We start from the raw sequence: 27,948 nt of genomic DNA on the forward strand, positions 1-27,948 counted from the left end.
TGGAACGGCTGGCAATCATCTGAGGCATTCAACCGCTGGGCTTGGAGATGTAGGCCAGCCAGACAGAAAATGATGAGCGCGTAATCTCCATCACCAGCCGGAAGGTCAAGGTTGCCGTCTGAGGCATTTATGGGAAAGTGGCTGAGATAGTGAAGCATAGGCTGGACTAGCATAGTAGCCATTTGGCTGCTGAGGATGGAAATAATCAGATAGACAGTAGATAACATGATGAGCACGTAATCTCCATCACCAGTTGAAAAAACCAAGAACGGCCATCTGAGGCATTTGAAAGCAGCAATGGGCACGCAATCCCCATCATCAGCTGGCAGGGTCAGCCATCGGAGGCATGATGAGCACGTATGTCTAAAGGGTAAACACGAATGTTAAGCGGCCATGAGGCATTTGTGGCTCCTTCTTGCTTTGGATATGAAGAGAAATAATAAGATAGAACGTGATGTAGCGATAAAGTGGCTTATTTCTGTGTGGAGGGAAGAACAAGATGGAAAGCGAAAACAAAACAAAACAAAACAATCAATCAATCCAGACGAGTTCACATGACCGGCTCCCACATGACCCCCCCCCCCCGTCTTCTCCCTCACTTTCACACTTCTTCACTTCTTCACATCCTCACCTCACTCTCCTCACTCTCCTCCCCCTGTTCTGTTGTCCGTCGCCTTCTTCCATCCCAGCAAGTCATCGACGTCCACCGTCCCCAAGTCTGGAAACAGCTGAGGGTTCTCCGGCAAGGTGTGAGACCGATTCTTTCCCTGTGCTTTTCCCAACTCCCCGACCAAAGTCCCATCGTCTAGGTCAATCGCCCACACCATCGTTCCCCCCAGGCATCGCTGGTTCGCGTACTGGATCTTCAGCTTCATCGTCTCCTGGTCGTCCCAGCTGGCCCACTGGTCCTTGTCCCAGGTCACGACCTTGACCGCTTCGTCCTTGTACAGCGTCACTTCAGCCCCGCCCTTCTGGATGATCTTGTTGATCTCGTACTCGGCCAACACCCCCTCCGTGCCGCTGCACTCGCCCGCACGCGCCCCACCCGTGAACGGACAGCCTGGCTTCATACAGCTCGGGTCTTTCATCGTGAAGCTGCGGGCGTAGAATCCCAGCCCAAGATTGACGCGTTCCGGGTTGATGTTATTGCGCCACAGAAGCTCGAGTCCCGCGTTGATCTCCGTCAGGTTGGTGTGAGCGTGTGCGAACGATCCGATTTCCTTGTTGGTGGAGTCCCACACGCCATCTGAAGGGTGAAGCTGTTAGCTACTCGAAGTCTGCTCTGGCGAAGAAGACTCACGGATATCATAGGTCATTATGTTGAAGAAGTCGACATGCGGCTCGAGGTTGACAATGTCGAACCCGCGCAGATACCAGTAGGATGCCGGCTGTCTAGGTTAGGACCACAGTGTATTCAAATTCAAAACATAGTCCGGACTTACCAGAGTGATAGACACGCCATAATGATTGCCACTCTGGTTCAACCGCTCGCGCAGTCGCTTCAGCAGGGTCACGTAGTTGGCGAAATCCTCAGGGCGGCCACCGCGATCATCAGCCACTGGATACTCCCAATCCAAGTCGACTCCATCAAAGTTGTTACTCTGCATAAAGCTGAGCAACGAGTCGAAGAACGTGTCCTGAGAGGCTTCGGAAGCAGCCAGGTCGGAGAACGTGGTTTTGCTCGGACCGGGATCATTCATCGCCCAGCCTCCAACAGCAATCCATACCTTCAAACCAGACTGTCGACCTTTGAGCGCCGTCACGGGCCTGTACAGTGGCGCTGTCGTGTTATCCATGGGCGCGATGCGGAATGTCTGAGGATCAATGTAGGCGAAGGCAAAGTTGATGTGGGTGTAATATCCTAGAGGAATATCTTTCGGGCCCATCTCTACAAGATATCAGCTCTGACATGTCGAGGGGAGGATGCACTCACTTCCGCATGGGCGTTCCAGATTCCACGCTTCATAGTATCCGATAGTTCGGTTGGAGGCACTGTTACCGTTGCACTGAGGCGAGACGACGACCTTATCTCCGCAAAAGTCATGAGAAGTTCCTGGCTGGTATTAGCAGAGGACATCTGGTTGTATGGAGAAACGCACCGCAAAATCCAAACTTGCTGCAACAGACATTCAGCGGGCAAGTAGACATCTGGGACCATTGCGTCCCCCAACCAGGATCACATTCGGCCTTGCGGTCGCAGTCAGAGTTGCATTTGTCGCCACAGAAGTCAGGGCCGAAGCCACAGTTGCCGGTACCAGTGTCGTCGCTGCCAGAGATCAGCAAAGGAAGGCTAGTAGGTGGGAATACGTACATAGGTCCGCAGCATCCACGCTCGCATCTCTGCGACTTGGTGCAGGTGTATTCCTGGGCCACGAGGAGGTTGTTGAAGTCAGAGGGGAAAGCCGCATTGGTGACGTTGTCCGACAAGGCTGCACTGAAGACCAGCTGCCAGCCAAGCAGGAGGAACAAAAGGTAAGAGAAAACCGATGGAGTAGCCATGTTGGACGTAAACCGCGATTGTCTTGGAGTTTGTTGGATTGCAGGAGATCGGGGGATGAGTTGGCCTTTATTATAGACATTGGCAGTCTATTCACGAGACTGCCTGCTTACTGCTGCCTACAGAGAGGTTCAGCTTTCACAGCATGGGACAGTCTTCTCAAGATGAATGGCATGAGGGCATTTAGATGCAGCCCAACACCTTCCCTTGCTGATCTACATCGGCGCCATTCTAACAGCAACGCTAGTCAAAGTCTAACGCTAGCTTGGATGCATTCATATGCTGTTTCTTGATATTACTGACTGGTCTGCCACCGGGCCTGCCCTCTACCAAAGCCTAGATTGTGTCTGATTTATGGTTTCATACCATTATACTAACCCAGGAAAACACTGCCATAGCAGCGCTAGCCCAGAGTTTATGGGTGGATATTCCCTGCAGCAAACCTGGACAGTCAATCACATCTAGACCATAATATATTCACTCTGTGCCAGAAAAGCTGTCTCAAAATCAACACTAGCTTGGATGTCGCCATGTTATTCCTTATACCCTACCAACTTTCAGATGACATACTGACCCAGACAAATAAATCCCGCACTGATCCCTGACATGCTGTGACTTATGCTGCCGCCTTTCCTATTGGGATCTACCACGCAGCCTGGACTACATCTAAACAGTGACATACTGAGACAATTCAATCTATATCCCCATACTAGCTGAAGATCGACACCGGCTTAGAGCTTATGAAGTAGCGGATATACTGCTGACTAGCTGTCACCAGGATCTCGCCAGATCCAGACTGCATCTGATCTACGTGAAGGTATCTCACAGCCACACTAATTAGAGGGGTAGCTTGAATGCCCTCATATACTGTTCCGTGAATATACTGCTGCGACCAGTGTTGTCATTACCTTTCTTATTAGTCTACCACAAACTCCGGACTACATCTGAGCAGTGATGTATTGGAGTGATTTGAGATCAGCAACACGGGATGAAGGTCTAAATTACCTTAGAGATCAGCTTGCCCTCGGGGATATTCTGCTACAGCCATACGACCAACAAATCTGAAGATCTAAGACTTTTAGAATCTAGCTTGCCCTTGTGAATATACTGCTATAACCAATGCCGTCATCTTTTCTGTCAACATCTACACTTTCAAGTCACCCCACATCAACAGCACTAGGCAACGATTTTACACTGCCTGGGATGAATTACAACACTGCTGTGACTGCTAGCCCCATATATTCCCTCTAACAAGCCTAGACTCCTATATGAAGTCATTTTGGACCCCGCAGAGGCCAAAAGTTTAAGCCAGTTACGATGATTCCCTTTAATGAGACTCTCATCACCAGTGCTTGCCTTCCAGGCTCCCCGTCTATAAAGCACCACTCCCTCCCCTCGATCTCTCATCCTTTCTTCCACCCACCCACACCCTTTCCTTTCATCTTGTCAGCTCAGATTGTTGTCCATCTATCCCATCTGCTGTCGTTGGCAGCTCCACCCCCAACATGATCTTGCTTTTCTTTCTGCTGATGAACCTCATCATCAGCCATGCTCTCGACCTGAACACTTCCAACATCGAGGTGGACCTGGACCCTACCGACCTTACCTGGATTGGGAGCTGGGCAGCTGTCGGCGACAGCTATACTGCAGGCATCGGGTCCGGTGACTTGTACAGCGAGAAGCAAGCCGATTACGATTGTTCTCGATACGATCTGTCGTACCCGTCCCTCCTCCAGCATGCCCTCGGACCACAGGCCAAAGAATTCCAGTACGTCGCGTGCAGTGGTGCTCGCACAGGTGACATATTCGATCAGGTGAACAAACTGTACGGTAACCTTGATCTGGTGGTCCTGACGGCCGGAGGAAACGACTTGTGCTTGGTAGGTTCTCTCTCGTCCAGCAGTCGACAGACAGACCTGGGCTGACAAGACAGAGCGACATCATCAAAACCTGTATCTTCCTGCCCTTCCAAGGGGAACAAAAGTGCCTGGACGTCATCAACAAGGCGCAGGAAAACATCGATACTATCCTCAAGCCCAACGTCCGCGAGATCCTGACCGCACTCCAGACCAAGATGGGTTACAACGGAGTCATCATCTACGCCCTCTACGGCCAGTTCTTCAACACCGAGAACGACGACTGCGCCACCAGCCAGGACTGGGCATTCCCGCGCCTGGATCCCATCAGCCCCCTTGCCCTGACCAAGGAACATCGCGAGAAGTTCAACACGCTGGTCGTGAACATCAACAAGGCCATCAAGGACGTTGTGCATGAACTTAGCCCGAGCACGGATTCCTATCCCTTCATCGGCACCGCTGACTGGGACGCCTTCGTGCGCGAAGGTCTCCACGGCGAGTTTTGCCGTCCCGAGTCGACCGGCCAGTATCCCGATCCCTCACAGCCCAATCTCGCCTTTTTCAAGCCCGATACGACCATCGGCGGAAAGCGCGAACTGAAGAAGAAGCGTGACATCAGCCTGATGGACGGCCACAAAGCCGAGATCGACATCGGCAACTCCGCCCTCTACAAATCCACCCTCTACAACTCGCCCAACCCCGGTGCTGCCGTCCTCCACCGACTCGATCCTCGCACCCCTTCCCCCCCTGGCTGCCCGGGCGATGATGGGATCTCCTTCGGCGTCGGCCTCCCCGACCGCTGGGGGCGATACTTCCACCCAAACGAGATCGGCCACCGCGCAATCGCCTCCTTCATTCTCGACGGCATCTACAATCAACGATCAGGGCGCCTCGGAAAGAAAAATCCATCCTGCACTCGGTCGCCCAACGAATTCCGCTGCTGGCAGAAAGACGGGCGCAAGGACTACGCCAACCCGGACCTGCTGAACACTAACTACAAGACGTACTGCAACGAAGTCAACCGGCACTACCACAACAAGAACTGGAAAGACGAACGCTGGTTCAACTCGCAGACCCCCGAGGCGCACGTCTTCAGCATCACCCTGCAAGGCGGCGCCAACACCTTCGACGAGGCCCACTGCGTCGAGTCCTTCGAGCGCATCATCAACAGCTGCGACGGGAACGACCCCGAGAACCCGCTCAACTGGAAGTTCGGGGGCCGCTGGACCCGCGGAAACTACATCTACCAGCTTGACGTCGAGAACTCCGTCAAGCGCCCGTGGCCGCCCATGAAGGAGCTCAATGGGTATTGCAGCTCCTCCTACAATGTGGTTTATGATTCCTATGAGATGCGTGGCAGGGGCTGGGCCAGCACCGACTGGGGCCAGGATACTTTGCTGCCTGCTATCAAGGGCTGTGTGGGCCTGGGCGTTACCGCTTGGGACTTCAATTATCTGGATGAGCCGGACAGTGATGGCAATGAGTGGAAGGTTACCTTTAACACGCCGATCTGGACGGCGGCGAGATGCTTCAATAATAACAAGGTTGCTATGAAGGCGGGCGGGTTCACGGATGGTTGCAAGGGGGGTGGATGAGTTGGTTAGGGTTTGCCTTTTGGTCAGCCCTATCCGAAACATCGAGATGGAGTGCAGTAGCGAAGTAGCGGGCGTATCAGTGAGGATTGGATGGATGAAGTAGTTGGAATGTTTTTTTTTTTTTTTTTTTTTTTTCAAATTAGGCCAATATGAACGCGTTACTGAGAATTTCGAAAGGTAGAAAGAAACCTCCACCGTCTGTATGTCCCTGACGCCGAGATGGTAGAAAGATGGTCGGACTACTTGTGCAAAAGTACCTCGGCACCACCACAGCTAGTTAATAAACTACATACTTATTCCGTCTCTCTTCTCACTAACTACATGTACACCCCTATCCCCATCTATATACAGAATATAGTATTGGCACATCATACATCACACATCCTGAATAAGTAAGTTAATTGAGTTGGTTGAGTTGGTTGTATAGGGAAAAAAAAAAAGAAAAAAACAAAATAGACGCCGCCACCCCCTTTCCCTCCACTCAATCCAATCCAATCCAGATCAGATCCCGACCCCGGCTCGTCAAACACGCCGCCCAACCCATCAGGTACCGACTGTAGAAAATACGCCCTTGCATTTATCTTAGTAGACTACTAATCTAGCTAACTATCTAGCTAACTATCTAGCTAGCTGGATACCCAACCTCCCGTCTCCCCTCAATATAGAACCAGCCACCAAACCCCGATATTCCTGCCCAACGAATGCTCTAACGTCTGTCTTGCCCTTGACTGGACTGGACACTAGCTCTGTCTCGATTGGGTATCTCCTTCCTAATTGATCATAGACAAGAGACAAATACCAAGTAAATAGATGAATATACAACAAACATCCAGACAGACAGACAGGCAGACAGAAGTAGGTACTCTAGCTGGGTAGGCGATTCTAGACTCAACCCTGTCCCTCAGTTAGGTCCCTAGTACTAAGTAGGTACCTCCCTCCTCCTCCTGCATGTAAGCACAAACACAAACACACTACTGCACCCTGCACTCTGCACCCCAACCCTGTCTTTATAGGTAAATAGCTTTGTTTTCTAACTCTGTTTCCACTCCTTGTCTTTATAGCTGCTTCCCTGGCTGACTGGTGAGCCGAACTGGGCCGAGCTGAGCTGAGCTGAGCTGAGCTGAGTTGAGTTGAGTTGAGTTGAGATGGACAGAACATCATTCTATTCGGATTCTAGCCTGTCTGTCTGTCTGTCTGTACTTGAGTATATAGTAAAAACCTACCTTGGGTAGTACGGTATGTAGAGTGTAGGGTAGGATGGACGAGCTGGTTGTTGTGCACTTTTGAGGGATGGGGTGGTCGGTTTGCTTCCAACAAGCTGCTTACTGCATGTCATGGCATGCACTATGTATGTATGTATGTATGTATGCAGCTGCATGATCTAATCTCTTCCTCTTCTTTCTCTCTCTTTCAAGGAACTTTGCTTCTGAAAAGAATCAATCAATCAATCAAAGCCTCTCCAAAGAACTCCCTTACAACATTATTAATAATTAAAAAGAAAAAGGGTAGGAGAGAAAAAAAAAAGGAATAACTATATTATACTAACTGGGTATCTTATCCGCATCCTAACTAACAATAATACATGGGGCATCTTCACAAATAGGTGTGTGGCAATATAGTACAGAAGAGAGACATAGGAATGAAGAGATAGGAAAGGGGAAAAAAAAGAAAAAAAAAAAAAAAGGAAAATCATATCCATCCCTCCCCCCCCCCCCCCCCGGTCAATATCCAGGTTGGGTCGGAAGGTGATGGAACATTCGAAGAACATCAGAACATCTGCCGATGTTTGTATGCATGTCAGGCACCACCGATCTTAAGCGTGTCGAGCGGCAACTGTCGACGGTCAGCCGCACAGCCATCCTCAGACCAAGTCCAATCAATCAATCAGTCAGTCAAGCAAGGTCTATAGCCTGAAACCAACCAGTGCGCCCGGCCAACCCGTGCTCCCTATATGCGAAACAGTGGTGTGGTATGCGTCTAACAAACCTTCAAACGCCGAGGGGTGATCGAGGTTTCTTTTTTGGGCTGTCATGCCTGCTTCTTTCGTCCCGATAGGACGGATCCCACCCCCGGGACGATCTGACCACGAGGAGTGGGGGCCGGAATGCAGGTACCTGGCGACTGGTCGGATGCGGAGGGGGGGGCAACCAAAAAAAAAAGAAAAGAAAGAAGAGACAGAAAGAGAGACCGACACAGACGGCGAAAATCCATCTATCACTCGATAGTCCGCCCTGGCGTCGTCGGGCAGGCACTAACTAAACTAGTCCCTGCGTGAGCCAAGCCACCACAAAAGTACGACTGCTCGTCCCTCGTCAGCGTGAGCCCGCCGTGCGAAAGACGTCGGGTCGGCCTTCGATGAGGTCCAGGCATTGGCCCAGCACTATGTCAGACTACAGGTCAGCATGATCGCCTCGAAAATTACATTCCCCGGCTCACGTACCCGACAGAATCTCCTCTTCCCAGATCCCCATCTGGTAGTCCACCAAGCCATGGGGCTCCATCCGGTCGCAGAACTGGATCAGCTCTTTGCCCAGGTTGTCCATCGCGTCGCCACTCAGGAGACTGGTCTGGGCCGGCTGGCGACCGGTCTGCAGCAATTCCTGGGCCAGGTCTTTCTGCTTTTGGCACACCGCCAGCCAGCAAATATTGAAGTCATTCCAGATTTGCAGTCGGTCCGAGTGCATCACTTGGTCATCCCGCAGGATCCCTAGTCAAGACACCAGTTAGCCTCACTGTCGACTGTCGACTGTCGCTCAGGCCCATGCAGCGCGCGAGTACGATGACGTACCGGTGCCATGTACGTCGCAGGCCGCTAAGAAGCCTAGCACAGTATTAAGGAGGGGAAGGGTGGATAAACATTTGGCGTGGTGGGCATGGAAGAGAACGCTAAAAGGGACATACCGAGCTCCCGCGCATTAGTCACAAGCCACTCGGAGATTTCCAAGAGCGATCGACTAGCCTCTACCAATCGGCCGGCGCGCGTGCGGTCGAAGGCCTCTCGTAAGACTCGTTGGAACCAGGCATACGACTCCTTCATGCTGGCTGCCTCGGATTCCGCCCGCGACGGCTGGGGTAATGACTGCGGCGGCGGCTGCGAGGGCGCGCCCACCGAGGTCAGATCGGACATGGCTGGGGGAAAGACTTGCGTTGCGCTCGAGCGGCCAATGGCGCCGGGATGGTTATAAACGGCCAGCGGGATCGGCGATGACAGGTAGGGCGACTCCATGGCGGTGCCCGTCGGTTCATTAGGAGGGAAATACTGTGGAACGCCAAAGTGGCTAGACAGGGCTTCCATCGCTGCAGATTGCCGTGATGGGTAGGGTGGCACGACCTCGTACGGGGCTTGTGCCGGGCCCTGTTGGCTGAGGTTGTATACCATCTCGGAATCGTAGGGGGCCAAGGGCTGGTGCACTGACTGGTGCTGGCGCTGCTGGTCGCGCAACGTCGGCGGGTACGGTTGCAACTCGTCTCCCTGCAACGGACCGCCCTGGAAGGGAGCGTCTGTGTATCCGTAGTCCAGGTAGCCCGACATGCGAGGCCGCCCTGTCGCCTGGGATGGGTCTCCACGTGTGGCCGGCGCCCCGGCCTGTCTGAAGCGATCCGCCGCGCGGCGCGACATCCCAGATCTGGCCGCGAAGGGGGCGTGCGGGTCATGCTGCTTCATGCGCCGGATCTCGCCATCCATTCCCCTACGCACTGGATCGAGGTCGAACGACCAATGCGCGAGCGGGGAGAGCGGCGGGCTCACGTAGGATTCCAGCTTGGCGGGCTGTCCGATCGGCCGGGTCTGGGGAGGCGAGAGAGGGATGTTCGAGCCGATTCGCTCCGGGGCTTTTGCTGCTAGCAGGGGATTGAGATCCAAGCCAACAAGAATCGCAGGTAAGCGCGCGAAGGTCTCACGGTTTCACTCTTGCGCAGGGACGCGGGTACAACCAGCGCACGCGATCTATATAGCCACACACCGATCAGCCGTCGCGATATAAAAAAAACCCCGGGGCAGAGAGGCCGGTCTGCTTTTGAAGATTCTGGAGGATTTGCGCACCTGATGGGAAAGCCTGGATGGATCCTAGGTGGTGATTGGGTGCGTATATACTTGGGCCGCACGGCTGGGGATAGTCGACCGAGAGACGGGCCGGGCGATGGAGGGGCAGCGAGGGGCGGAAGGAGGGGTCTCTTTCAACCACAGGCAGCGAGGGTCGGTGATAGACGGGTAGGATGATCGAGAGAAAATTGAATGACGAGTCGACAGCCCTCGTAGTGGATGGTTGGGGGGCCTCTGGAAGCCAGGTCCGTGGTGGATGTTTGGGATTGCAGCCCAAAGTTGGTCTGGAGGAATAAGGCCTTTCGGGTTCAAACCCCAGACACTAAAGTAGGAAGATAAAGAAGAGGAGGAGGAGGATGAAGAGTAAAAGGAAGAGGAAGAGGGAGAGGAAGAGGAAGATGAAAGAGGAGAAGGGAGAAGAAGCCAAGGAAGCAAGAAGAGTGGGGGGAGGGGTAGGGGTGCAACAGATGGACGAGAGGAAGAGGGTATGCAGGATTTGGGATGTACGGATTACTTATAGCATGGAGGAAGGAGGAAGGAGGAAGTAGGAAGTAGGAAGTAGTAAGTCGTTAGCAGCAACAGCAGCAGCAGCAGGAGCAGGGCAGCCTGAGGAAGACAGATGGGATGATCCGCAGGGAATTATTGGAAAGCCTCTGGGGCCGGTCGATCAGTCAGTCTCGCAGTCCCTGAAACCTCGGGCTTCCTGTTCTTCGGCGTCTCTGAAGAGTTCGTGCTGGAGTCAGAGAGAGAGGAACCATCCGAGAGGACCCCGTCCTGTCCTGTCCTGTCCCCTCCCCAAACACCACCAGGACGGAAGGGACTCGTGCAGGAAAAAGAAATGAGAGGGTCTGCAGCAGCTAGAAAGGCGCGAGAAACGAGGGAGAAAAACAAACGAGGCCGCAGCTGGAAAAAGAAACCCGCAATCAAACCAGCTGGAGGCTTCGTTTCTTTTTTTTTTTCCCTTTCCCTTTCCCTTTTCCTTTTTTTTTTATTTTGTTTTTATTTTTCAGGCTGGCCTTTTAGTTGGGGTTTTGGTTTGGGCTTACAGCGAGGGGGGATCGATCCTCTGGAGATTACTGGCTGGGGAGGACGAGTGGATGAGCCATTGTGATGTGGGGGGGAAAGAGGGTCACATATAGATTGAGAATCAGATTTGTGTACAGGTTGTGTACAAGATATGTGGGAATATGGGAGTAAGTGGAGGACAGTAAGAGAAAGAAAGAGAGAGAGAGAGAGAACGAGAAGCAAAGAGGGCATGTTTGCTTGCCAGCACGCTTTCAAACCCTGAGGCATCTTTTCCCTGCTCTGCTTTCCTCTTTCTGCCTTTCTCTCTCTCTCTCTTATACACACACTCCATCTTGCTCACTCCCTCTTTCTTTCTCTCTCTTTCCCTCCCTCCCTCAACTCCCCCTCCATCTCCAACAACTCCAGCCCCACCACCAAGAAACACCAGATCCACTACAATGGCACGCGCCCTGACTGCCCTCTGCACCTACCATTCCCAGGACCCTCTCCCGGAGCTAAATGATCACCCATTCTTTCTTTTGCGGACCAATCCATCGGGACTCCACGCCAAGGATGGCAAATAGTGACGGTGGTGGTGGTGGTGATAAAGCACACAATGGTGGACGAATTATGGTCGCCCCCACAGGAAGGGAACCAGCCATTCCTCTTCAGATCCATCCAATCCATTCCGCTCCCAGGCGGCTAGGGGAGTCAGACACACACACGCGCACACACAACATGCACACACACACACACACACACACACAGAGAGAGAGAGAAAGAGAGAGAAAGAGAGAGAGAGAGAGATATTTTTTTAAAAAAAAAATTAATGAATGTATTGTGGGCGATGATGGGTCCGACACGAGGCGCGGAGCTACTCGGGGCTTCTGGCCGGGCTGAAAGCCTGAAAAGTCCAGCCAGCAAAAGTCGATCCATCGGGCTGGCTGGCGGCTGCACACCTACGACTAGGCGCGGCGCCGTCTCTCGCATCTCCGTGGACTTGACAGTCCCGATAAGGTTGGCTGACCGGGTTCCCAGGGGCCAGGTAAGCTATAGTCTCGACACTAGCCCGCTAGCCATGTACCTTACAGGCTGACACTTTTGCCCTACTCCTGACAGCTCCGGTCTATCTATATCGAGCAGCTGCCTGGATACATCCACCCGGTTTATTACCACCACTTACCCCTTCAGGCCGTCCAGACTAGCCTCTGACACTAACCCCTAGTCTGGCCCCCCTCCGCTCATCATCATTCCAAATCCTGGCATCCATCAAATTTATTGATTGATGGATCGATTGTTCGGTTGATTGATTGATTGACTGCCCGTCCCGAGGGGCCCTTAAAGTTAAAGCCCTCCCGAAACACTATTTCGGTGATCGGCTTCTGGTCCATGCACAGAACCGTGAACCAGTCTCCTGGATCCGCGCGCGCAGCTGCGGAGATCTGCGCCAGAGAGCCAAAGTAGAACACCCGGCTCAGAAGTACGGAGTATACAGAAGGAAAATCCCAGAGTGAGGCAAGCAGCCCCTTGGTCCGGTTCCGTGGAACCCATCCGCTGCGCCCCCCGACTTAGAACAACGGGAAGAACCGCTTTCTGGGACGCGATGACACCGGGGAGCTGGGTGGTGGACCGTCCAAGGGCTCGCCTTGAATGGCCATTATCTATCATCTATGACTCGGGAGCCCTGAGTCGGAGAAATAATGGGGTTTGCATCATGCAGCCGCCCAGCGACCACGGGGGCCTCCTGTGACTGGTGATCGGAACGCCATCGCATCAGCCAGATCCGATCTGGCTTCGTCATCGGGAAACCAAGGCACTGCGCGTAGCGAGATACGAACGGTTCGGTTCCTCATTCCTCAGGGCCCATCACGATGGTTGAAGTATATGATCGCGCCGTGCCTGGCTAAGCCGCCGGGTCGCACACCTTCCGTCCTGCTGGGAAGGGCGTGTCCCTGCCCCGACCAATTGAGGCCGCGCTGGTCCGACCAGGCAGGGGATCTGCATCGTTGCAATTGGAAGTCAGAACAAGCTAACTTAGCCCGCAGGAAGCCAGGAAGGGCACGTCGGAACTAATTCCATTCCGGTTTTGGGTCCTTTTTTTTTTCTCATTTGGGGGGGGGGGGGGGGGGCACTAGATAGAAGGGCGCCGCCTGGGAGTGTCTCTCTGTCAGCTGCCGAGGTCCCAGCGCAGAAAGTACGTACGGCGTCGCCAGCCCGAGGGATTCCAAATCATGGCCCCAAGGGAACTTCATGGAATTCAAGGTTCACGGACGCGAAAGTGAGGCGTCTCCAGCCTCACCGCGCCCACGAGATCTCAGAATCGCCGTCATCGATCGGAACTCATCAGTGCCGTCGAGCATCTTCATCCGATCGGGGATGATTGGATGGGAGACAGGCGATGGGTTTGCCTCGTGCCCGGCCTGACAGTTGCAGCTCGTGCCCGTGGTGGATCCGAGTGTCCTGTCATTACTCGGGAGGACGCTGCACTCAGGAGCTACGACGGAGTAGGCAAGTGCAGTACTTCTGAAGGTATGGGGCTGATGTCGGCGTCGCGGCGATATCTGGAGATCTCCCTTCGGTATCCAGCGGATGCTGGTCTGCGGAGCCTTCGACTGCATGCTCGCGGCTGAAGAAGGCCATGAACCTGAAACCCATCGTGCCCTCGTGGAGCTGGACAATAGCCACACGAGGGAGAGGCTGCAACAATAAACCTGTCGACTATAATAATAATAATGCTATTATGATTGCCTTCTCCACCCTGCTGAGGCATTCTACTTGGACTCGGACAGAAGGTACCAAACATGTCATGCCCCCTGATTCATGATTCGCACAGAGACCGATCCCTCCGTACAGCATCAACGCATCACCAAGGCAATCATCCCCCCCCTCTCCCCATAGGCCAGAACAGACCAATCCCTCTTTCTTCTATCCTGCTTCCATTTTATCCAATTGGTCGGCCGTCAACCTTGCCGTGCTTTCCGCCACACTGGACTGACTCTCTATCGCGATGCCCTCGCACAATAATTGATTTCGCTCCAGGATCTCGTGCCGCCCGGCACAGGCTGTAGGATGACGGTGGCCATGACGATGAGGGCGTAAGGACTCCAGAAGGGAAGGATTCCCAATCGAACGGATGACGACACGCCGGGCAGCTCAGGAAAATCCGGCCGTATAGACCATCCTATCGCGTCACCTCGAACATTGGGAGAGAGCGATATTCGCTCGCCTGGGACTTCGCTTCCTCCTTGTGTTACCAACTTCAGGTTCCAGCCGGTCAGCCAGTCTTTCTTAACTCGATCAAGACACGAACACCCCATCAGGCTCACCAATTCCCCTCCAGATCATTGGAGGGCGCCACGTTATGAAATAGTCGCGTCTTGGTCTCTGACACTACCGACCGCTTGGGCTCATTGTGTAACGAGGCGCTGGGTCGTTATCAGGCCGGATTCAATTGTCGGGGTCGAATAAGGTGGATGTGCTAGTCGGCGTCGATTGCCTGGAGGACTGACAGCGGGCTGTGGATAGTCCATTTCCCCTTTTCCCCTATATAGATGGACCTCTATCCCCCCCCCCTTCTCTTCCCCCCTTCCCCGCCCCTTTTCGGCCTTGTTGACCGGCGACGGCGAGATGCGGCCAACGACACGAAGATCTCACCTGGACCCTTCCCAGTACCGTGGGACAAACCGCTCACGTCCGGTAATCCGCTTAGTCTACGGCGCCTCTTGGCCTCCTCCAATCACCCCGAACTCCACCGTCGCACAGGTGGTCGGTGGTCTGCACTATAATTCGGTTCAATTGTTCAACGCCAATAGTTACATGCTTGCCGCCGAGAACATGCAGTGTCGTGTCCTGAAACGACGCCCGTGACACCGGGTTGGGATGCTTGCAATACAGGATATACTTTCGTCGAGAATCACAAGGCCAAGTGGAATAATACAACCAGGAAAATAAAAGAAAATGAAGAAGCGATACAACGTCTCCCCCGCCGAAGTCCGCCGCGCTTTCACCGCTTGACCCAGGTGGGCATCTTGCGCGCCTTGACGTGACCGGGCTTCTTTCTCTCCACGCGACGAGCATCCACCGTGATAACGCCAGCTGTAAGGAGGTTCGGTCAGTAAATTCCACCATGGGCAGTGCCCAGCGTCTCGTGAGGGGTGGGGAGTACGTACCCTTGCGCAGAGCAGGCTTCAGAGCAGGTTCGTGGACCATCAGAGCCCGTGCAACCGCCAATGTCACCGCTTCCGCCTGCCCAGTGTGTCCTCCGCCCTGGACCGACGCCCACACATTATACTTGTCCAGCCGTTGCGTACTTCGTAGAGCCCAAGTGGCACTCTCTCGGTCATGTATACGGGGGAAGGCCTCGACTAGCGTCTGTCCGTTCACCCGCACTTCACCCTCACCCTCAACCAAGTGCACCACCGCCGAGGCCGCCTTGCGCTTGCCCTTGCCGCGGGCAACGCCCCTCTCATCCAACGTCGCGGGGACGGGCTTGAAGGCGTACGGGTTGCCCGGCCGGAGGAAGACATTCATGGCGTTCTGCACCTCATCCGGCATGAGCTTGGGTTCGATGCGGTTGAGTCTCTGCAGGATCGCGAGAAGGCTCTTGTACTTCTTCGTGGGGACGGGCTCGCCAACGACTTCCCGGAACTGGAGAAGCTTGAACCAGGCCATTCGGGGGGCGGTGCCCGGGGCCACCGTCGGTAATGACGCATACTTGGCGAGGATGTGTTCCAGGTTCAGGATATGGTCGATGAACTTGGGGCTGCCGGAGAAGTAGGCCGGCGACACGGGGACAATCCGGGAGGGCGTGTTTTTGAACGTGGAGAAGTCGATCTCGGGGGCTGCACCGGATTTTTGCTGCGACCCCTCAGTCGCATAACCACGAGCGGGCTGTCTTTGTTGGAGGGTAAGGGGCGTGGAGGCGGAGAGCACGGAGAGAGGCCGCAGTTGAGCAGTTCGACGGACGGCGTGCACGGCGTGCACGAGGCCATTGGAGGTTTGCCAGGCCATGACGGGGGGCAAACCGGCTGGCAGGGGCCGGATTCTGGAAGGGATCGAGGAAGGGGGGGAATATGGCGAGCACCTCAACAACGACCCAGACCGGCGTGTCGCGGCTGGCCGAACTGGGAGATCCTGAGGTTTTTCGAGCCGGATCACGTGCTTTTGCGGAACAGGGTTGCTCCGGTCCGAGGCGGTCTGGTGTGATTCGCACAACTTTCTCTTCCCCTCCTTTTTTTTTCTCTTCTTCTCTTCCCCTCCTCTTCTCCTCTCCATCCACACATCCTTCACAATGTCTTTCGGAAAGGTCTACGGTCTTGCTGTATGTTCCCCTTCTGCATCCCTTCGGGTTGATCTGCAACTCTCCCTCCGGCTTCGTACCAGCTGCTAACCCACTCTCAACAGGAGAACGGTCGCACCATCGCCGCCCTCGTCGCGGCTAAGGCCAACGACGTTGACGTTGAGCTGGTCAAGACTGAGCCCAACTCGGCTGCTGCCTTCAACCAGTCTGCTGAGTACACCAAGCTCCAGCCCCTCGGCAAGGTCCCCGCTTTCGAGGGTGCCAATGGCTACACTCTCTCCGAGGCCATTGCCGTCTCCGTCTACCGTACGTTCCTAACCCCGCGCCCCCCGTCTGGCTGTCTCTGGCATCTACATGATGAGATGTTTTTTAAGTTATCCCTGTCAGAAGTATAAAATACGCAAGCTGTTGATAATATGTAACTCTGAATTGATTGCCTACCCCGCTTGGGGTGAAGAGATTTTTGTGGCCACTTGGCTTTTCGGGCCTTTTTTTCATTGCGGGGCCTCCGAAGCTAACTGTCTCAAAGTGACCTCCCAGAACGAGAAGACCACCCTCCTTGGTAAGACCAAGCAGGACTACGCTTCCATCCTCCGTTGGTTGTCCTTCGCCAACTCGGAGCTCCTCCCCCGCTTCGGTGCCTGGTACCGCCCTCTCCTGGGTCTGGACGGCTACAACAAGAAGAACGTTGAGGATGCTGCCAAGGCTGCCACCAAGAACGCTGGCGTTCTGAACACCCACCTCATTGCCAACACCTACCTTGTTGGCGAGCGCATCACCCTGGCTGATTTCTTCACCGCCGCCCTTCTCACCCGTGCCTTCGCTACCGTTCTGGACAAGAAGTTCCGTGAGGAGCACGTTGGCCTGACCCGTTGGTACAACACCATCGTCAACCAGCCCGCCTTCAAGGCTGTTGTTGAGAACCCCGTCTTCGTTGAGGAGACCATCAAGTACACTCCCCCCAAGAAGGAGGAGAAGCCCAAGAAGGAGGCTGCCCCCGCTGCTGCCGCCGCCGCCCCCGCTGAGGCTGCTCCCGCTGAGGAGAAGAAGCCCAAGCACCCTCTTGAGGCTCTCGGTCGCCCCACCCTCGTCCTTGACGAGTGGAAGCGCCAGTACTCCAACGAGGACACCCGCTCCGTGGCCATGCCCTGGTTCTGGCAGAACTACAACCCCGAGGAGTACTCCCTCTGGGCCGTCGACTACAAGTACGACAACGAGCTGAAGCTCACCTTCATGGCCAACAACCTGATCGGTGGCTTCCACGCCCGTCTTGAGGGTTCCCGCAAGTACATCTTCGGTTGCCAGGCCGTTTTCGGTACCAACAACGACTGCATCATCCGCGGTGTCTTCCTCATCCGTGGCCAGGAGGCTGGTCCCGCTTTCGATGTCGCCCCCGACATGGAGAGCTACACCTTCCGCAAGCTCGACCACACCAACGCTGAGGACCGCAAGCTCATCGAGGACATCTGGGCCTGGGATGCTCCCTTCGTCGTTGACGGCAAGGAGCTCCCCAACGTTGACGGCCACGTCTTCAAATAAGCGTGTGCGCTAATAGCCAACTCATGATCATGATATCCCATTCTTCTTTTCTCGTCGTCGGGTGGTCTCTCAGATGAACCTGGCCTCCAAATAACCACCCTACATCCCCTCCTCCCCCTTCCCCTCGGGTGAGGGGCACTGGTCGGATCCCCCTCAAGGCATGATGTTCGCCTGTGGCGCTATTTCCCGTCCAGTCTATATCATCTTCCTTCCGTCTGGTTGTCCTTCCCCCACTCACCTTCCCGCACTCATGTTGCCTTGCCCTTGATGGACTGGTTTACGTGTTTTCATTCTTTGGAGACTCCCTTCTTCAAATGAACCCACCCATCACGCCCACCTTTGTTTTACGCGTAATGTCACGCTTACGATCGAGATGGACCATACTAGTATCTAGTTAAAACAATTCCCAACTAGTGCTTCGAGCTTTCCACTATTTCTGATTGTAGTACTTCGTAGTATGTACTCTTAGGTAATTTAATTCGTATTCTCTCTCCGTGTGTGTGTGTGTGTGTAACCTGTTAACAAACAATACCCTACCCTATACAAGCAATTCCTACCCTTCATCTGTCTAAATGTAGTAAGTGACTGGGCGAGTGTGAGAGTGAGTATTCAGAACTATACTCACTGCCTGACCATAACTACATGGATAGTACAACAGAACCCAAGCCCAGACAGAGAGAGAAATGTCCAAAAATGTCCAATAACCATTCATTCAGGTTGCATGCACCCAGTACGTACGTAGTAAGTCAGTGCCAATTCTTATTTTACCCCTTCCCTCCATACTTCAAACATGGTATTTATATAAACTATTCATGGTGTTCATCCAGTCCAGTCAGTCAGTACTATTTATACCTTGTACTTTTTATATGAGATCTATCTTTCTGGGTATTTGATAAGTCTTCCCTCTTTGTCTATAGTAATACATATACACATACACATACACACAGAATAGGTACCTAGGTAGTAGATATGAACCCGGAACCCGTGATAAAAATGCATAAGATAAATCCATACATACATGCATACATACATACATACTCCTCCGTCCTCATTCCTCTTTAGACTTTAACTCCTCAACTCCCTCAATTCCTAAAAGAACCCCCTCCCCGCCCACAACTGCACCAAACACGGCCAAACAGTATCTACAAACCAAGAACCAACCAAGCATCATGGAGAAAAAAAATGGTCTAAAGTAGGGAGGTAGTTAATGTAAGTAGGGGATTGAATGACGCGTATGGTATGCAAAGTATGCAAGGTATGCAAAATATGGTATGATGGTACTCCGTATGACATGATATGTAAAGAAATTCCCAAACCGATACTAGTTGATAAATCAGAGAGCAGACCAACTCAGACAGAATCAATTGGTTGGTTGGTTAGTTGTAAAGAGACTTCTCCAGCTCATCTAGAAGGAAGTTCTCAGATTGCACGGACGAGGCAGGTGAGGAGGGGCGATTGGTTGGGGTATCTGTATTTGAAGTGGTGGTGGTGGTATGTTCTTGTTCATGTTCTTGTTTATTCCGCTCTGGAAGGAGGAGTGATGCGCCGCCCGCGGGAGAGGTAGGGAGGTGTGGTGATGCTGATGCTGATGCGGATGCGACTGCAACTGCAGGAGCACCATGCGTGGTACTAGTAGCAGTGGCAGGCGTTCTCGTTCCCTCGGAAGCAGAAGCAGCCTTTGCAGCCTTCGCCGCTTCCTCGGCGGCTCGACGAGCAGCCTTCCTCTTGCGTTTGCCATTCTTGGCATTTTGTTCGCGGTTTAATGCCGGCAGCGAAGCTTTTTCTTCGGGCCTCAGGTTGTGCACGCGGCGGATGAGGCTGGGAACGTTCGCGGTGGGATCGGGTTGTTGAGCTTCCTCGAGAGCTTCATTCCCGATATCGAATATGCTACTCATCTTTGGGTTGTTGGCTACGGTCATGTCCCACTTGTGGAGTACCGTGCTGACGTCCTCGTGGCTGGATAGGATTTCCAGGAGATCCAGGACTTTGGTCAGGATGTTTCGCTCATCGGCATCGGGGCGGGTGTTTCGTGTGAACGTGGGGATCTCGATCACGTTGTACGGTTCGGAGGTGGCCTTGAGCTTGCTGTCGTCGAGGAGGATGGTGTTAGTTTGATCCCAGCAGATCTTGATTTGGTCTGCAAGTTTGCCGCTCTTCATGAAGGCCTGCACTGCGTCCTCGGTGGCCGCGCCCGCGTCAGCCTTGGCGGCTTGAGTGTTTGCGTCTCCTGAATCATTGTCATCCTCTTCCTCGTGTTCACGGCGGCGTCTGATCGGAAACGGTCTGTATGACCATTGAATGGGTTGGTTCTCCCAGACGGTGTCGAGGGTTTTGTAAACCTGCACATTGGCATTGTAAAGCTCGGGTGCCAGGGCTAACTCGTCCCGGCCCCATTCCCCGAGTAGCTGTTCCCTTTGGGCCTTGCTGAAGACCGTGTCGCAGATACCTTTGACGTTCAAGGGTCTGGCACTCGACCATACCAGGACCCGGTATTCCTTCAGCAACCTGTCCAGGAATTCATCCAGTCCCGGCCTTGAAACGAAGCGGAGCGGGACGCCTTTCCGATACCGGTGAATAAGCGTGCCGTTCAGGTCGAGAACGATGAGTAAAGGCTGCCGCTGGCGAATTGGCTGAGGCTTGCCAGCTGCCTGGTCCAGATATGCTTTCTTTGGTATAGGCGCCGCCCTCCTTGACTTATGCGCTGGGGGTTCAGGAATGTGCTTTTTCTCGGCAGCCTGTACAGCAGCTGCTTCCCGAGATGCCGCCTTTTTCGCTTTCTTCCTTGCCTTCCGTTCATCAGCGCGAACCTTCTTAGCTAGGCTTGCGTCTGATAACCTTGCCTGATCCTGTTTCTGCTTCTTATCCTCGGCAATCACCCCACCCGTTTCCCCTGCACCTCCATGGTGCCCTTCTGTCACTCTCCAACGATCCTGATATGGTCTCCATGGCTCCGCATTCGGGTTGAGTCCAAAATTCATCTGGCTACTGGCGCCATGGGCATTATTTCCGAAAGGATGCATTTCGCGGAAGTGGGTCGTGTCTTCGACGGACTGCGCCCCGGGGAAGGATTGGTCGGGTTTATCTTCAATCTGGCAGTCGACGACAGGAGTGTCCGTATCGTTTCTGAGAGGAGACTCCACTTTGCGCGGAGGGGTCTTAGGTTCGACGTGTTGCTCCCCGAGGAAGGATGTGAGGAAGGTCGAACGGGATTTGAATCGATGATGACATAAGGCGACGGGGTTCAGCCTGAGCTATGAAATTGTTAACACCATGCGATCATCAAGTCCAGAGTCCAGTCTATCGCGGGCCAGAATACGCACCTTGGAAGACACCCCGCCTCGAAAGGGCCGGGAAAGAGAAGCTGCGACGGAGGCAGGCGGCCTAATGGCAAGCATAGCAGAGGCGAGCTCCTACAACATCAACAGCCCAGCAGTGTAGAGTGTAGAATCGATGGATTGACACACACACACACTCTCTCTCTCTCTCTCTCTCTCTCTCTCCGTCACCAGGCCGGAGAGTGAAGCAGCGCAAAGCCCCGAGCGGAACCCCGTTGCGGATGGCAAACAAAAATCCCCGCGAGCCGCCCTCCCCACCGCCCCGTGTGCCCGGCAGATTCGACGCTTCGGTTTTTTTTTGGGGGTTTCCGACTTCACCGCCTCCGCGCCTGGGTTTTCAGTTCCCTCCACTCTCCAGATTCCAGACTGACAACCTGCAACTGGGATCAATATGGCTATCTCGGATCTTTTGAATCGCCGTGTACGCGCCGCACCGGAGGCGGAGGAGGAAGTCTATTCGGACGAGACGGGGTCCGACCAGGCGAGCGACGATGGCCACTCCGACGAGGAGTCGGACAACGCCAGCGATGGCTCTGAGGAAGAGGACGAGGAGGATGACGATTTGGTTTGTCTCCTCGCTCCAGCACAGCGCACCAAGCAACATGATATACTAATGCTTCCATAGTCCCAAGATGACGCAGATGGCCTCGACGACGAAGACGAAGATGAAGCCTCCGACTCGGGCTCCGACAACTCCTCCACCTCTGCCCCCGAAGACGACGTCCAAGCCTCCCTAAGCAGCATCTCCTTCGGTGCGCTCGCCAAAGCGCAAGCCTCCCTCGGCCCCAAATCCAAACGCACCTCCAAAACCAGCAAATCCGCCACCACCGACTCTGGCACCTCGGCAGCTCCCTCCCCCCTCGACGACATCCGGGCGCGAATCCGCGAAGCGCGCGAACAAAAGCGCCAAGGCCTATCGAAAACCAATGACGGCGAACGTGAGCGCGAGCGCGAAAGACCCTCCCGGTCGTCGAAACACGCGCCCGCCATGCAATCGTCCAAATACGCCGTTTCGCGCAAGCGCACAGTCATCGAGCCACCGAGCGTGGCCAAATCCCGAGACCCCCGGTTCGACCCGGCGGTGCTGAGCCAGAACGGACACCGGAATCCCCAGGTGTCGAGCAAGGCGTACGCATTCCTGGATGAGTACCGCGCCGATGAGCTGAAGGAGTTGAAGGCGCAGCATGCCCGGACGAAGAATCCTGAGGAGAAGGAGCGTCTGAAGCAGGCGATTCGGTCGGCCCAGGATCGTCTCAAGACGATGGAGAATAGGAAGCGCGAGAAGGAGATCCTGGCCGATCATAAGAAGAGGGAGAAGCAGCTTATTCGCGAGGGCAAGAAGAGTACCCCGTACTATATGAAGAAGTCGGAGCTGAAGAAGGAGGTCTTGCTCAAGAAGTACGAGAGTATGAATTCGAAGGACCGGGCAAAGGCCATGGAGAGGAAGCGGAAGAAGACGACGGCTAAGGAGAGGAAGGAGATGCCGTGGGAACGGAGAGCGTTCGAAACCGATGATGGGCCGGGCGGCGGTGGTGGCTTTAAACGCCGTCGATACGAGTACTAGTCTGACGGCGTTTCTATCTGATTTTTATTAATGTATATACTTCGCAGTGTTCCCCTGTCTATGACTTCAGCAGATACACCCTCTCGGAAACATCAATGCTATTTACGATGGCAGCCAATAAGCCAAAACAGCATGCTCATCATTAACAATCCGACTCGGCCTCCAAGGAGTCCGAGCTCCATCCAATGTATACCAAGACTTAAGAGATAATTATCAATGCCAACTGGCAGGGAGAAACTGAGTCATCCAATAATGATTGTTCCTCAGAAAAACGGATGTATAAGAAAGGCAGTCAAACAAATGGTATCGCAACAAGCCATGGATCAACAACAAGGATCGCCGAAATATGAGGTCCCCCAAAAACAGCAAATATGGACAAGATTCTTTGAAGAACACGATCTTGAGCCCCCAGCAAATAACGCCTCGTATCGATTCAAACGGTTCCAGAAGGAGGGTTCAGAAGTGTAATAAGAAGAAGAAACAAGAAGAGGGGAAGGTCGAACACGAAGGAGTAAGAGCAGATTCAATAACAAACGGTAATGATGCAGGCGTCTGGCCTTGGATGGTATAAGATGCAGAAAGGTATCAGGGACAAGGTTGTGAGGGGACAGGTTCCACCTTCCCCTGCAGGTAAGGAGCGACTGTTCATGCTGTTCATATAGATAGTCGTAGTTTTGCATATTCATCATGTCCAGAACAGAAACAATCCTGCCGACATGTTTCCTCCACACGTCACTTAATTATGTAAGTTTGTAAGCTTGCAGTCCAGCCGTGGGTCAGTGCTTTCACACAATCACCCGCTGCTGGATTGCGCCTTGAGCAAAAGCCAAGTCCGGCAACACTGGAAACCGCGCACCAGGGCTAGGGATAGTCTGGAAGTACGCTCACGAGTCTGAGCAAGACTAGGTATACAGAAACCCTCAAAAGTGAGTGAAGGATCAAGAATGGAATAGGTCCCATGCACGGGCACAGAGACTGAGGAATTCCTCTTTCTTCTTGCGCTGCGTCTCGGGAGAGTCCCTCCCCGCACCAAACGGGCCATGACTAGCGCTTGCGCCAGAGGCCAAGGCCGGGTTAGGGCGATATTGTGGCTCGGGGCCGTGGCCCAGAGGCGGACTTCCGTGTTCATGTTCGTACTCGTTTCTCGAGCGACGACGGGCAGTGCCCTCCGACGGGTATAGTGCCGGCGGCGGAGGGTGCACGGTTGTCATGGGCGCGGCATCCAAATGGGGTACACCGGACTTCGGCGGGCGGCTGGCCACACGGGGAGATGGCGGAGTCGGGGGCTGGTGACCACCATAGTGCACAATGCGCGGCAGAAGTTCCTCTCGTCCACCGGACAGCTCCTGGACCGCTTCTTCCGCGGAGCGGTATTCCCTGGGCCGCTTGGGGGGTTGCGCCGCATCCCGAGATATCCGAGGCGAAGGGATCGGAGGTAGATTGTTTGACTGGGGGAGGTTGTTCCCAGTTGCGTTGGGGTAGTATGATCCTCTGCTCCCATCACGATCACGAGCACCCAAAGCATCGGATCCAAATACATCAGACAACGGCGGAAGACGGTTGTTCGTTTGAGTGGCGGGGACATGGTGGATGTGGGAGGTAGATCCTAAAGTCGGACTTTGGTTAACGACGTGGCGAGTCAGCGGTTGTGCCTCGTGTCGACCCGTGAATGTCTGATGCAACGGTGCGGATTGGATGACACGCTCGTTTGCAAACTGGGCCGCAGAAGGGGGCACGATTGACAACCCCGGCGGCGGTCTTCTCTTCGAAACACTGCCCCTGGGAACGCCGAATGCTTCCGATGGCTTGACCCCATCCGGTCCATCATCCTTGGCGGACTTTTGGAGACGCGATTCAATGATTGATCTTTGCTGATCCCGAACCGACAGGCTCCGCTGCAGCTGTTCCCTCATCGCTGGGTTGTGGGTTTGGAATCCGGGAGACAGACAAGCGATACCGACGTCTTGCATATTGACACCCTCACGAGCCGTCATAGGACCGCCGGGAGCTCGAGCGGATAATCCTCCGGAATTCGGAAGGCTAGTGGAAAGGTCCAACCTCCGCGGGCGAGGTCGGGTGTTGATCTGCATGGCAGGCGAGGAAGGGGGTTCTTTCTTCACAATAACTCGAGCGGCATTGGACCCGGCTTGTGATCTGGCGAAACGTCAGCGCCTGGACAAAGAAGGTTAACGAATGAGTCTAGTCCAGTAGACTTACGAAGGTGACGTGGGTTTTTTTCCTGCAGGCGAGCTTTTGGCGGAAGATCCATCCCGGGAGGGCGCAGACAGCCGCGGCGGCGTGGGACTCGCCTGGTTATTCGAGGTCGCAGGTGCCAGCGTTGGGCAATTTTTCGGACTCAGATCACGGGTCATACGCGGAGAAGTCAGCGGAGCAGCCTGAGCAGGCGCAACTGCGGTCGACATAATGACAACGAGGGAGACCGATTCGGCTGAACACAAAGGAGCGGAAAAGCTCCCTGGTAAAAGACAGTTCACCGGACGATATGGTGGGTTAAGGGAACGATGGTTCCGGCCCTCGACCAATATAGAGGCTAGCGAGAAACCCCCTCGGGTGCTGTCTCACACAGCCACTGTATATATAGTATCCTCCAACACGGTCCCAAAGACTGTGCCACCCAAGGGTCCCACAGCCTGAAGCAGGCCGAGTATCAAGCTTTTCTTTGACAGACGTCTGCCTTATTTGGGGGGGGTGGTTTCGGCGAGACCGAATGAAAGAGCGCGCGGGTCAAAGAGCTCGGTAGCGGAGGCGGCTAATTGGGGTGTTCGGGGAGGTCGAGGTTAAGCTCTGGAGGGGGGGGGAAGAAGCGGCGCAGGTTGGAAGAACGGACGGAGCCAACCCAAAAACGAACTACCAGCAGACGACCGGCAGAGGAGGCGACGGGGGGGGGGGGGGGGGGGGCGAAGAGGAGGGGAGTAGGCGAAGTAAGAGACAACGCCAGTGTGGCACCCCAGAGAAAGTCGTCAAACAGGCGGGAGAAGACGAGGAGCAGGAGTGGTCAGATACTTGAGGGAGGCGGTTAACTAAGGCTGGCCGGCGGCAGTGTGACAACGATTAGAGGTCGGTCAGGCCGGGAGTGATCCAGAGCGACAAGCGATAGTAATGGAACGGTTCTCGACAGGTCTGGCCCCCATGCAAGACAATTTGGCCCGAGGAAGGAGGGGAAGGAGGGGGAGGAATTCAAGAAGCCCAGAAGAGGGAGCAGAGAAAGGGAAAAAAGACAATCAAGAAAGAGAAGAAGAGAAGAAGAAGAAGAAGAAGAAGAAGAAGAAGAAGAGAGAACCGAAGCAAGACGCAAGCAAAGAAGAAGAAAGCAAAATGGGAAGAAATTGGGGGGAGGAAGGGAAGGAAGGGAAGACAGAGTGACAGAGAGAGAGGCCGAGAGACAGAGAGAGACCGGATTATTGTATGTATTGGATGTATGGGATGTATGGGATGTATGGGGATAGAGGTAAGGTACTGCCAGGACCAGCAGTGTAGGTACCTTTCAGCAGGGACCTGCCCAAGTAGGCAGGTAGGTACTACTACCCGAGTAAGTCGGCAGGTATGTACGGACGGGTGTTATGGGGTGTACGGTATGGTATGGTTGGTGGGTGGGTGGGTTTACGGGTTTGATGAGACGGTGGCAGCAGAAGGCAGAGGGATGGAACGATGAAAGGACGCTCGGTTGGACCGTGTCAGTGAATCAGACACGCGGCCAGGTTTGGGAGGGGGGGCAGCAGGAGAACAAGGAGGACAAGGAGGACAAAAAGAACAAGGAGGGGGGGAAGGGAAGTCAAGAAATTAAAAAGTGAAAAAATTCAAAATCAGAAGCAAAGGTCCCAATCTCCAAAGACCAAAAGTCAAAGGGTGCGAGATAGATAGATAGTATCTAGTAAGGTAAGTAGTCTCGATACTAGCAGTCGGCAATAATCCATCCTAATCATCATCAAACGAGGAGTGGGAATTAATTGGGCTGCAATGGATTGAATGGGTGTGGGGGAGGAAAGGCGCACGATACGCGCAGTACGACAGCCATACAGGACCTATCTACCTACATACACAGTTGGGGTAGAATATCAGCTCTTGTAAGCTTGTACTATAAGGGCTCTTCAGTATCCAACTGTTGTGACTGTTCCAAAAAAGAATCGAAAAAAATAGAAAGAAAAAAAAAAATCCCAAAGGGATCTGTAAGTACGCAGTAATCTCCTGGATGCTCAGACCAGGTGGAGAGGATCCCACCTGATTGGCACTAGCTGAGACATGGTTTGTTTCCGCCCAGGGCTTGTCCGTTAATGATGTGACACTTTTGTGACAATTGGCGGTTGCTGCATCCAACCTACCTTACAGTAGAACAGCCGACAGCCTTTTTTCCCACTACTACCAACTTGGTCTACAAGGAAGTTTGAAGAAGTGGTTTCGCTTCTGTGTACTCCGTCTTCTTTCATTGTCTATCTACCTATCATCCAGACCAATCCGACCTGTCTTCATACCTACCTACAATACCTTGAAATTGAAAGCCGAGCAACAGATCATCTTCAGGCCCGACCAGACCAACGATGCCAACCATGAATAACTTGTAGGTAGAGGTACCTAAGGCCGCCTCAGGTGTCCGCTAAGGGCCCTAGTTAGGGACTGTTTAGCCTAGTCGGGGCTCTTCCTTGCGAGTCTGCGACCCATCCGGGATCCGGCCTATGGAGATCCAGGAACTGGCGCTGGGCTTGTCAGAGTTGGTTGTCCGACAGCTGGAACATCACGTTCTGCCCCCTCCCCAGTGCCCAGAATTCCGATTCTCGTTCGGTTTCGCTTCGCCCAAACATACCTTTTATTCAGTATGTATCTTGTACGATCTCACGGAATTCCAGCCGGGCAAGAATCCGGATGTCTTAAGGCACAGGCACAGTAAAAAAAAAAAAAAAAAAAAAGAGCGGTTCCTCCCCCCTGGTGGCGACACAACCTGCGACACCAGCGTCCCTCACCATCCCCCGAACCCACCCGCGCCAAACTGGTGGAAACAATAGTCCCTGCCCCGATCCAAGAATCCACCCGGTTCTGTCAGCTCCTCGTTCCCCTCCTTCCGCGGCAGTCAGCCTGGTCGCCTTGACCTTGACCTTGTCCCTTGCCCATCGCCCCTCGTCATACTTAGTACGGAGTGCTACTGACTTACTGAGGAACTAGATATTTAGCACCCCCAGGACGGAAGAAGTTGGTTGGTTGGT

At 54.0% G+C, this 27,948-nt stretch overlaps 8 protein-coding genes across 8 annotated transcripts; 3 read left to right on the forward strand and 5 right to left on the reverse strand.

The window, feature by feature from the left end:
• Window positions 1-630: 630 nt before the first annotated feature.
• BO70DRAFT_429053 (glycoside hydrolase) lies at window positions 631-2,499 on the reverse strand (the record flags this gene model as incomplete). Its single annotated transcript, XM_025548036.1, has 6 exons — window positions 631-1,246; window positions 1,301-1,388; window positions 1,443-1,888; window positions 1,934-2,053; window positions 2,100-2,266; window positions 2,312-2,499. The coding sequence occupies 6 exons, from the start codon at window positions 2,497-2,499 to the stop codon at window positions 642-644; spliced, it is 1,614 nt and encodes a 537-aa protein (XP_025399709.1). The 3' UTR covers window positions 631-641.
• A 1,527-nt stretch (window positions 2,500-4,026) lies between these two features.
• BO70DRAFT_291454 (SGNH/GDSL hydrolase family protein) lies at window positions 4,027-5,948 on the forward strand (the record flags this gene model as incomplete). Its single annotated transcript, XM_025539390.1, has 2 exons — window positions 4,027-4,377; window positions 4,431-5,948. The coding sequence occupies 2 exons, from the start codon at window positions 4,027-4,029 to the stop codon at window positions 5,946-5,948; spliced, it is 1,869 nt and encodes a 622-aa protein (XP_025399710.1).
• Window positions 5,949-8,260: 2,312 nt separating this feature from the next.
• BO70DRAFT_387135 (uncharacterized protein) lies at window positions 8,261-11,771 on the reverse strand (the record flags this gene model as incomplete). The annotated part of the gene is made up of 4 exons (XM_025545883.1): window positions 11,640-11,771; window positions 8,850-9,717; window positions 8,389-8,655; window positions 8,261-8,328 (listed from the first exon to the last, which is right to left on the reverse strand). The coding sequence occupies exons 1-4, from the start codon at window positions 11,655-11,657 to the stop codon at window positions 8,261-8,263; spliced, it is 1,221 nt and encodes a 406-aa protein (XP_025399711.1). The 5' UTR covers window positions 11,658-11,771.
• Window positions 11,772-14,722: 2,951 nt separating this feature from the next.
• On the reverse strand, window positions 14,723-16,095 carry BO70DRAFT_379534 (mitochondrial 37S ribosomal protein uS9m). The gene is made up of 2 exons (XM_025545353.1): window positions 15,165-16,095; window positions 14,723-15,090 (listed from the first exon to the last, which is right to left on the reverse strand). Exons 1-2 carry the CDS (start codon window positions 16,003-16,005, stop codon window positions 14,999-15,001), a joined length of 933 nt encoding a protein of 310 aa, XP_025399712.1. The 5' UTR covers window positions 16,006-16,095; the 3' UTR covers window positions 14,723-14,998.
• A 163-nt stretch (window positions 16,096-16,258) lies between these two features.
• On the forward strand, window positions 16,259-18,262 carry BO70DRAFT_336169 (putative translation elongation factor eEF-1 subunit gamma). The gene is made up of 3 exons (XM_025541090.1): window positions 16,259-16,315; window positions 16,399-16,600; window positions 16,824-18,262. The coding sequence occupies exons 1-3, from the start codon at window positions 16,286-16,288 to the stop codon at window positions 17,831-17,833; spliced, it is 1,242 nt and encodes a 413-aa protein (XP_025399713.1). The 5' UTR covers window positions 16,259-16,285; the 3' UTR covers window positions 17,834-18,262.
• Window positions 18,263-18,873: 611 nt separating this feature from the next.
• On the reverse strand, window positions 18,874-21,325 carry BO70DRAFT_361927 (NIF domain protein). The gene is made up of 2 exons (XM_025543160.1): window positions 21,154-21,325; window positions 18,874-21,084 (listed from the first exon to the last, which is right to left on the reverse strand). Exons 1-2 carry the CDS (start codon window positions 21,226-21,228, stop codon window positions 19,210-19,212), a joined length of 1,950 nt encoding a protein of 649 aa, XP_025399714.1. The 5' UTR covers window positions 21,229-21,325; the 3' UTR covers window positions 18,874-19,209.
• A 190-nt stretch (window positions 21,326-21,515) lies between these two features.
• rrp36 (putative pre-rRNA processing protein) lies at window positions 21,516-22,918 on the forward strand. The gene is made up of 2 exons (XM_025543161.1): window positions 21,516-21,733; window positions 21,794-22,918. The coding sequence occupies exons 1-2, from the start codon at window positions 21,560-21,562 to the stop codon at window positions 22,730-22,732; spliced, it is 1,113 nt and encodes a 370-aa protein (XP_025399715.1). The 5' UTR covers window positions 21,516-21,559; the 3' UTR covers window positions 22,733-22,918.
• A 612-nt stretch (window positions 22,919-23,530) lies between these two features.
• BO70DRAFT_33591 (uncharacterized protein) lies at window positions 23,531-25,328 on the reverse strand. Its single transcript, XM_025541077.1, has 2 exons — window positions 24,950-25,328; window positions 23,531-24,886 (listed from the first exon to the last, which is right to left on the reverse strand). The coding sequence occupies exons 1-2, from the start codon at window positions 25,153-25,155 to the stop codon at window positions 23,671-23,673; spliced, it is 1,422 nt and encodes a 473-aa protein (XP_025399716.1). The 5' UTR covers window positions 25,156-25,328; the 3' UTR covers window positions 23,531-23,670.
• Between the last annotated feature and the right edge of the window lie 2,620 nt (window positions 25,329-27,948).

Source organism: Aspergillus heteromorphus (genome assembly GCF_003184545.1).
Source record: "Aspergillus heteromorphus CBS 117.55 chromosome Unknown BO70scaffold_11, whole genome shotgun sequence".
NCBI lineage: Eukaryota > Fungi > Ascomycota > Eurotiomycetes > Eurotiales > Aspergillaceae > Aspergillus > Aspergillus heteromorphus.

What these genes read in the sequence shown, in the direction of transcription:
- BO70DRAFT_361927 (XM_025543160.1), bottom strand. Translation starts at nt 21,228, where the DNA reads ATGCTTGCCATTAGGCCGCCTGCCTCCGTCGCAGCTTCTCTTTCCCGG. An exon ending in GAGGCGGGGTGTCTTCCAAG is followed by an intron (nt 21,085 to 21,153) that starts GTGCGTATTCTG and finishes ACAATTTCATAG; the next exon opens with CTCAGGCTGAACCCCGTCGC.
- BO70DRAFT_33591 (XM_025541077.1), bottom strand. Translation starts at nt 25,155, where the DNA reads ATGTCGACCGCAGTTGCGCCTGCTCAGGCTGCTCCGCTGACTTCTCCG. An exon ending in AAAAAACCCACGTCACCTTC is followed by an intron (nt 24,887 to 24,949) that starts GTAAGTCTACTG and finishes ACGTTTCGCCAG; the next exon opens with ATCACAAGCCGGGTCCAATG.
- rrp36 (XM_025543161.1), top strand. Translation starts at nt 21,560, where the DNA reads ATGGCTATCTCGGATCTTTTGAATCGCCGTGTACGCGCCGCACCGGAG. An exon ending in ACGAGGAGGATGACGATTTG is followed by an intron (nt 21,734 to 21,793) that starts GTTTGTCTCCTC and finishes ATGCTTCCATAG; the next exon opens with TCCCAAGATGACGCAGATGG.
- BO70DRAFT_336169 (XM_025541090.1), top strand. Translation starts at nt 16,286, where the DNA reads ATGTCTTTCGGAAAGGTCTACGGTCTTGCT. An exon ending in GAAAGGTCTACGGTCTTGCT is followed by an intron (nt 16,316 to 16,398) that starts GTATGTTCCCCT and finishes CACTCTCAACAG; the next exon opens with GAGAACGGTCGCACCATCGC. An exon ending in CATTGCCGTCTCCGTCTACC is followed by an intron (nt 16,601 to 16,823) that starts GTACGTTCCTAA and finishes ACTGTCTCAAAG; the next exon opens with TGACCTCCCAGAACGAGAAG.
- BO70DRAFT_379534 (XM_025545353.1), bottom strand. Translation starts at nt 16,005, where the DNA reads ATGGCCTGGCAAACCTCCAATGGCCTCGTGCACGCCGTGCACGCCGTC. An exon ending in GAAGCCTGCTCTGCGCAAGG is followed by an intron (nt 15,091 to 15,164) that starts GTACGTACTCCC and finishes ACCTCCTTACAG; the next exon opens with CTGGCGTTATCACGGTGGAT.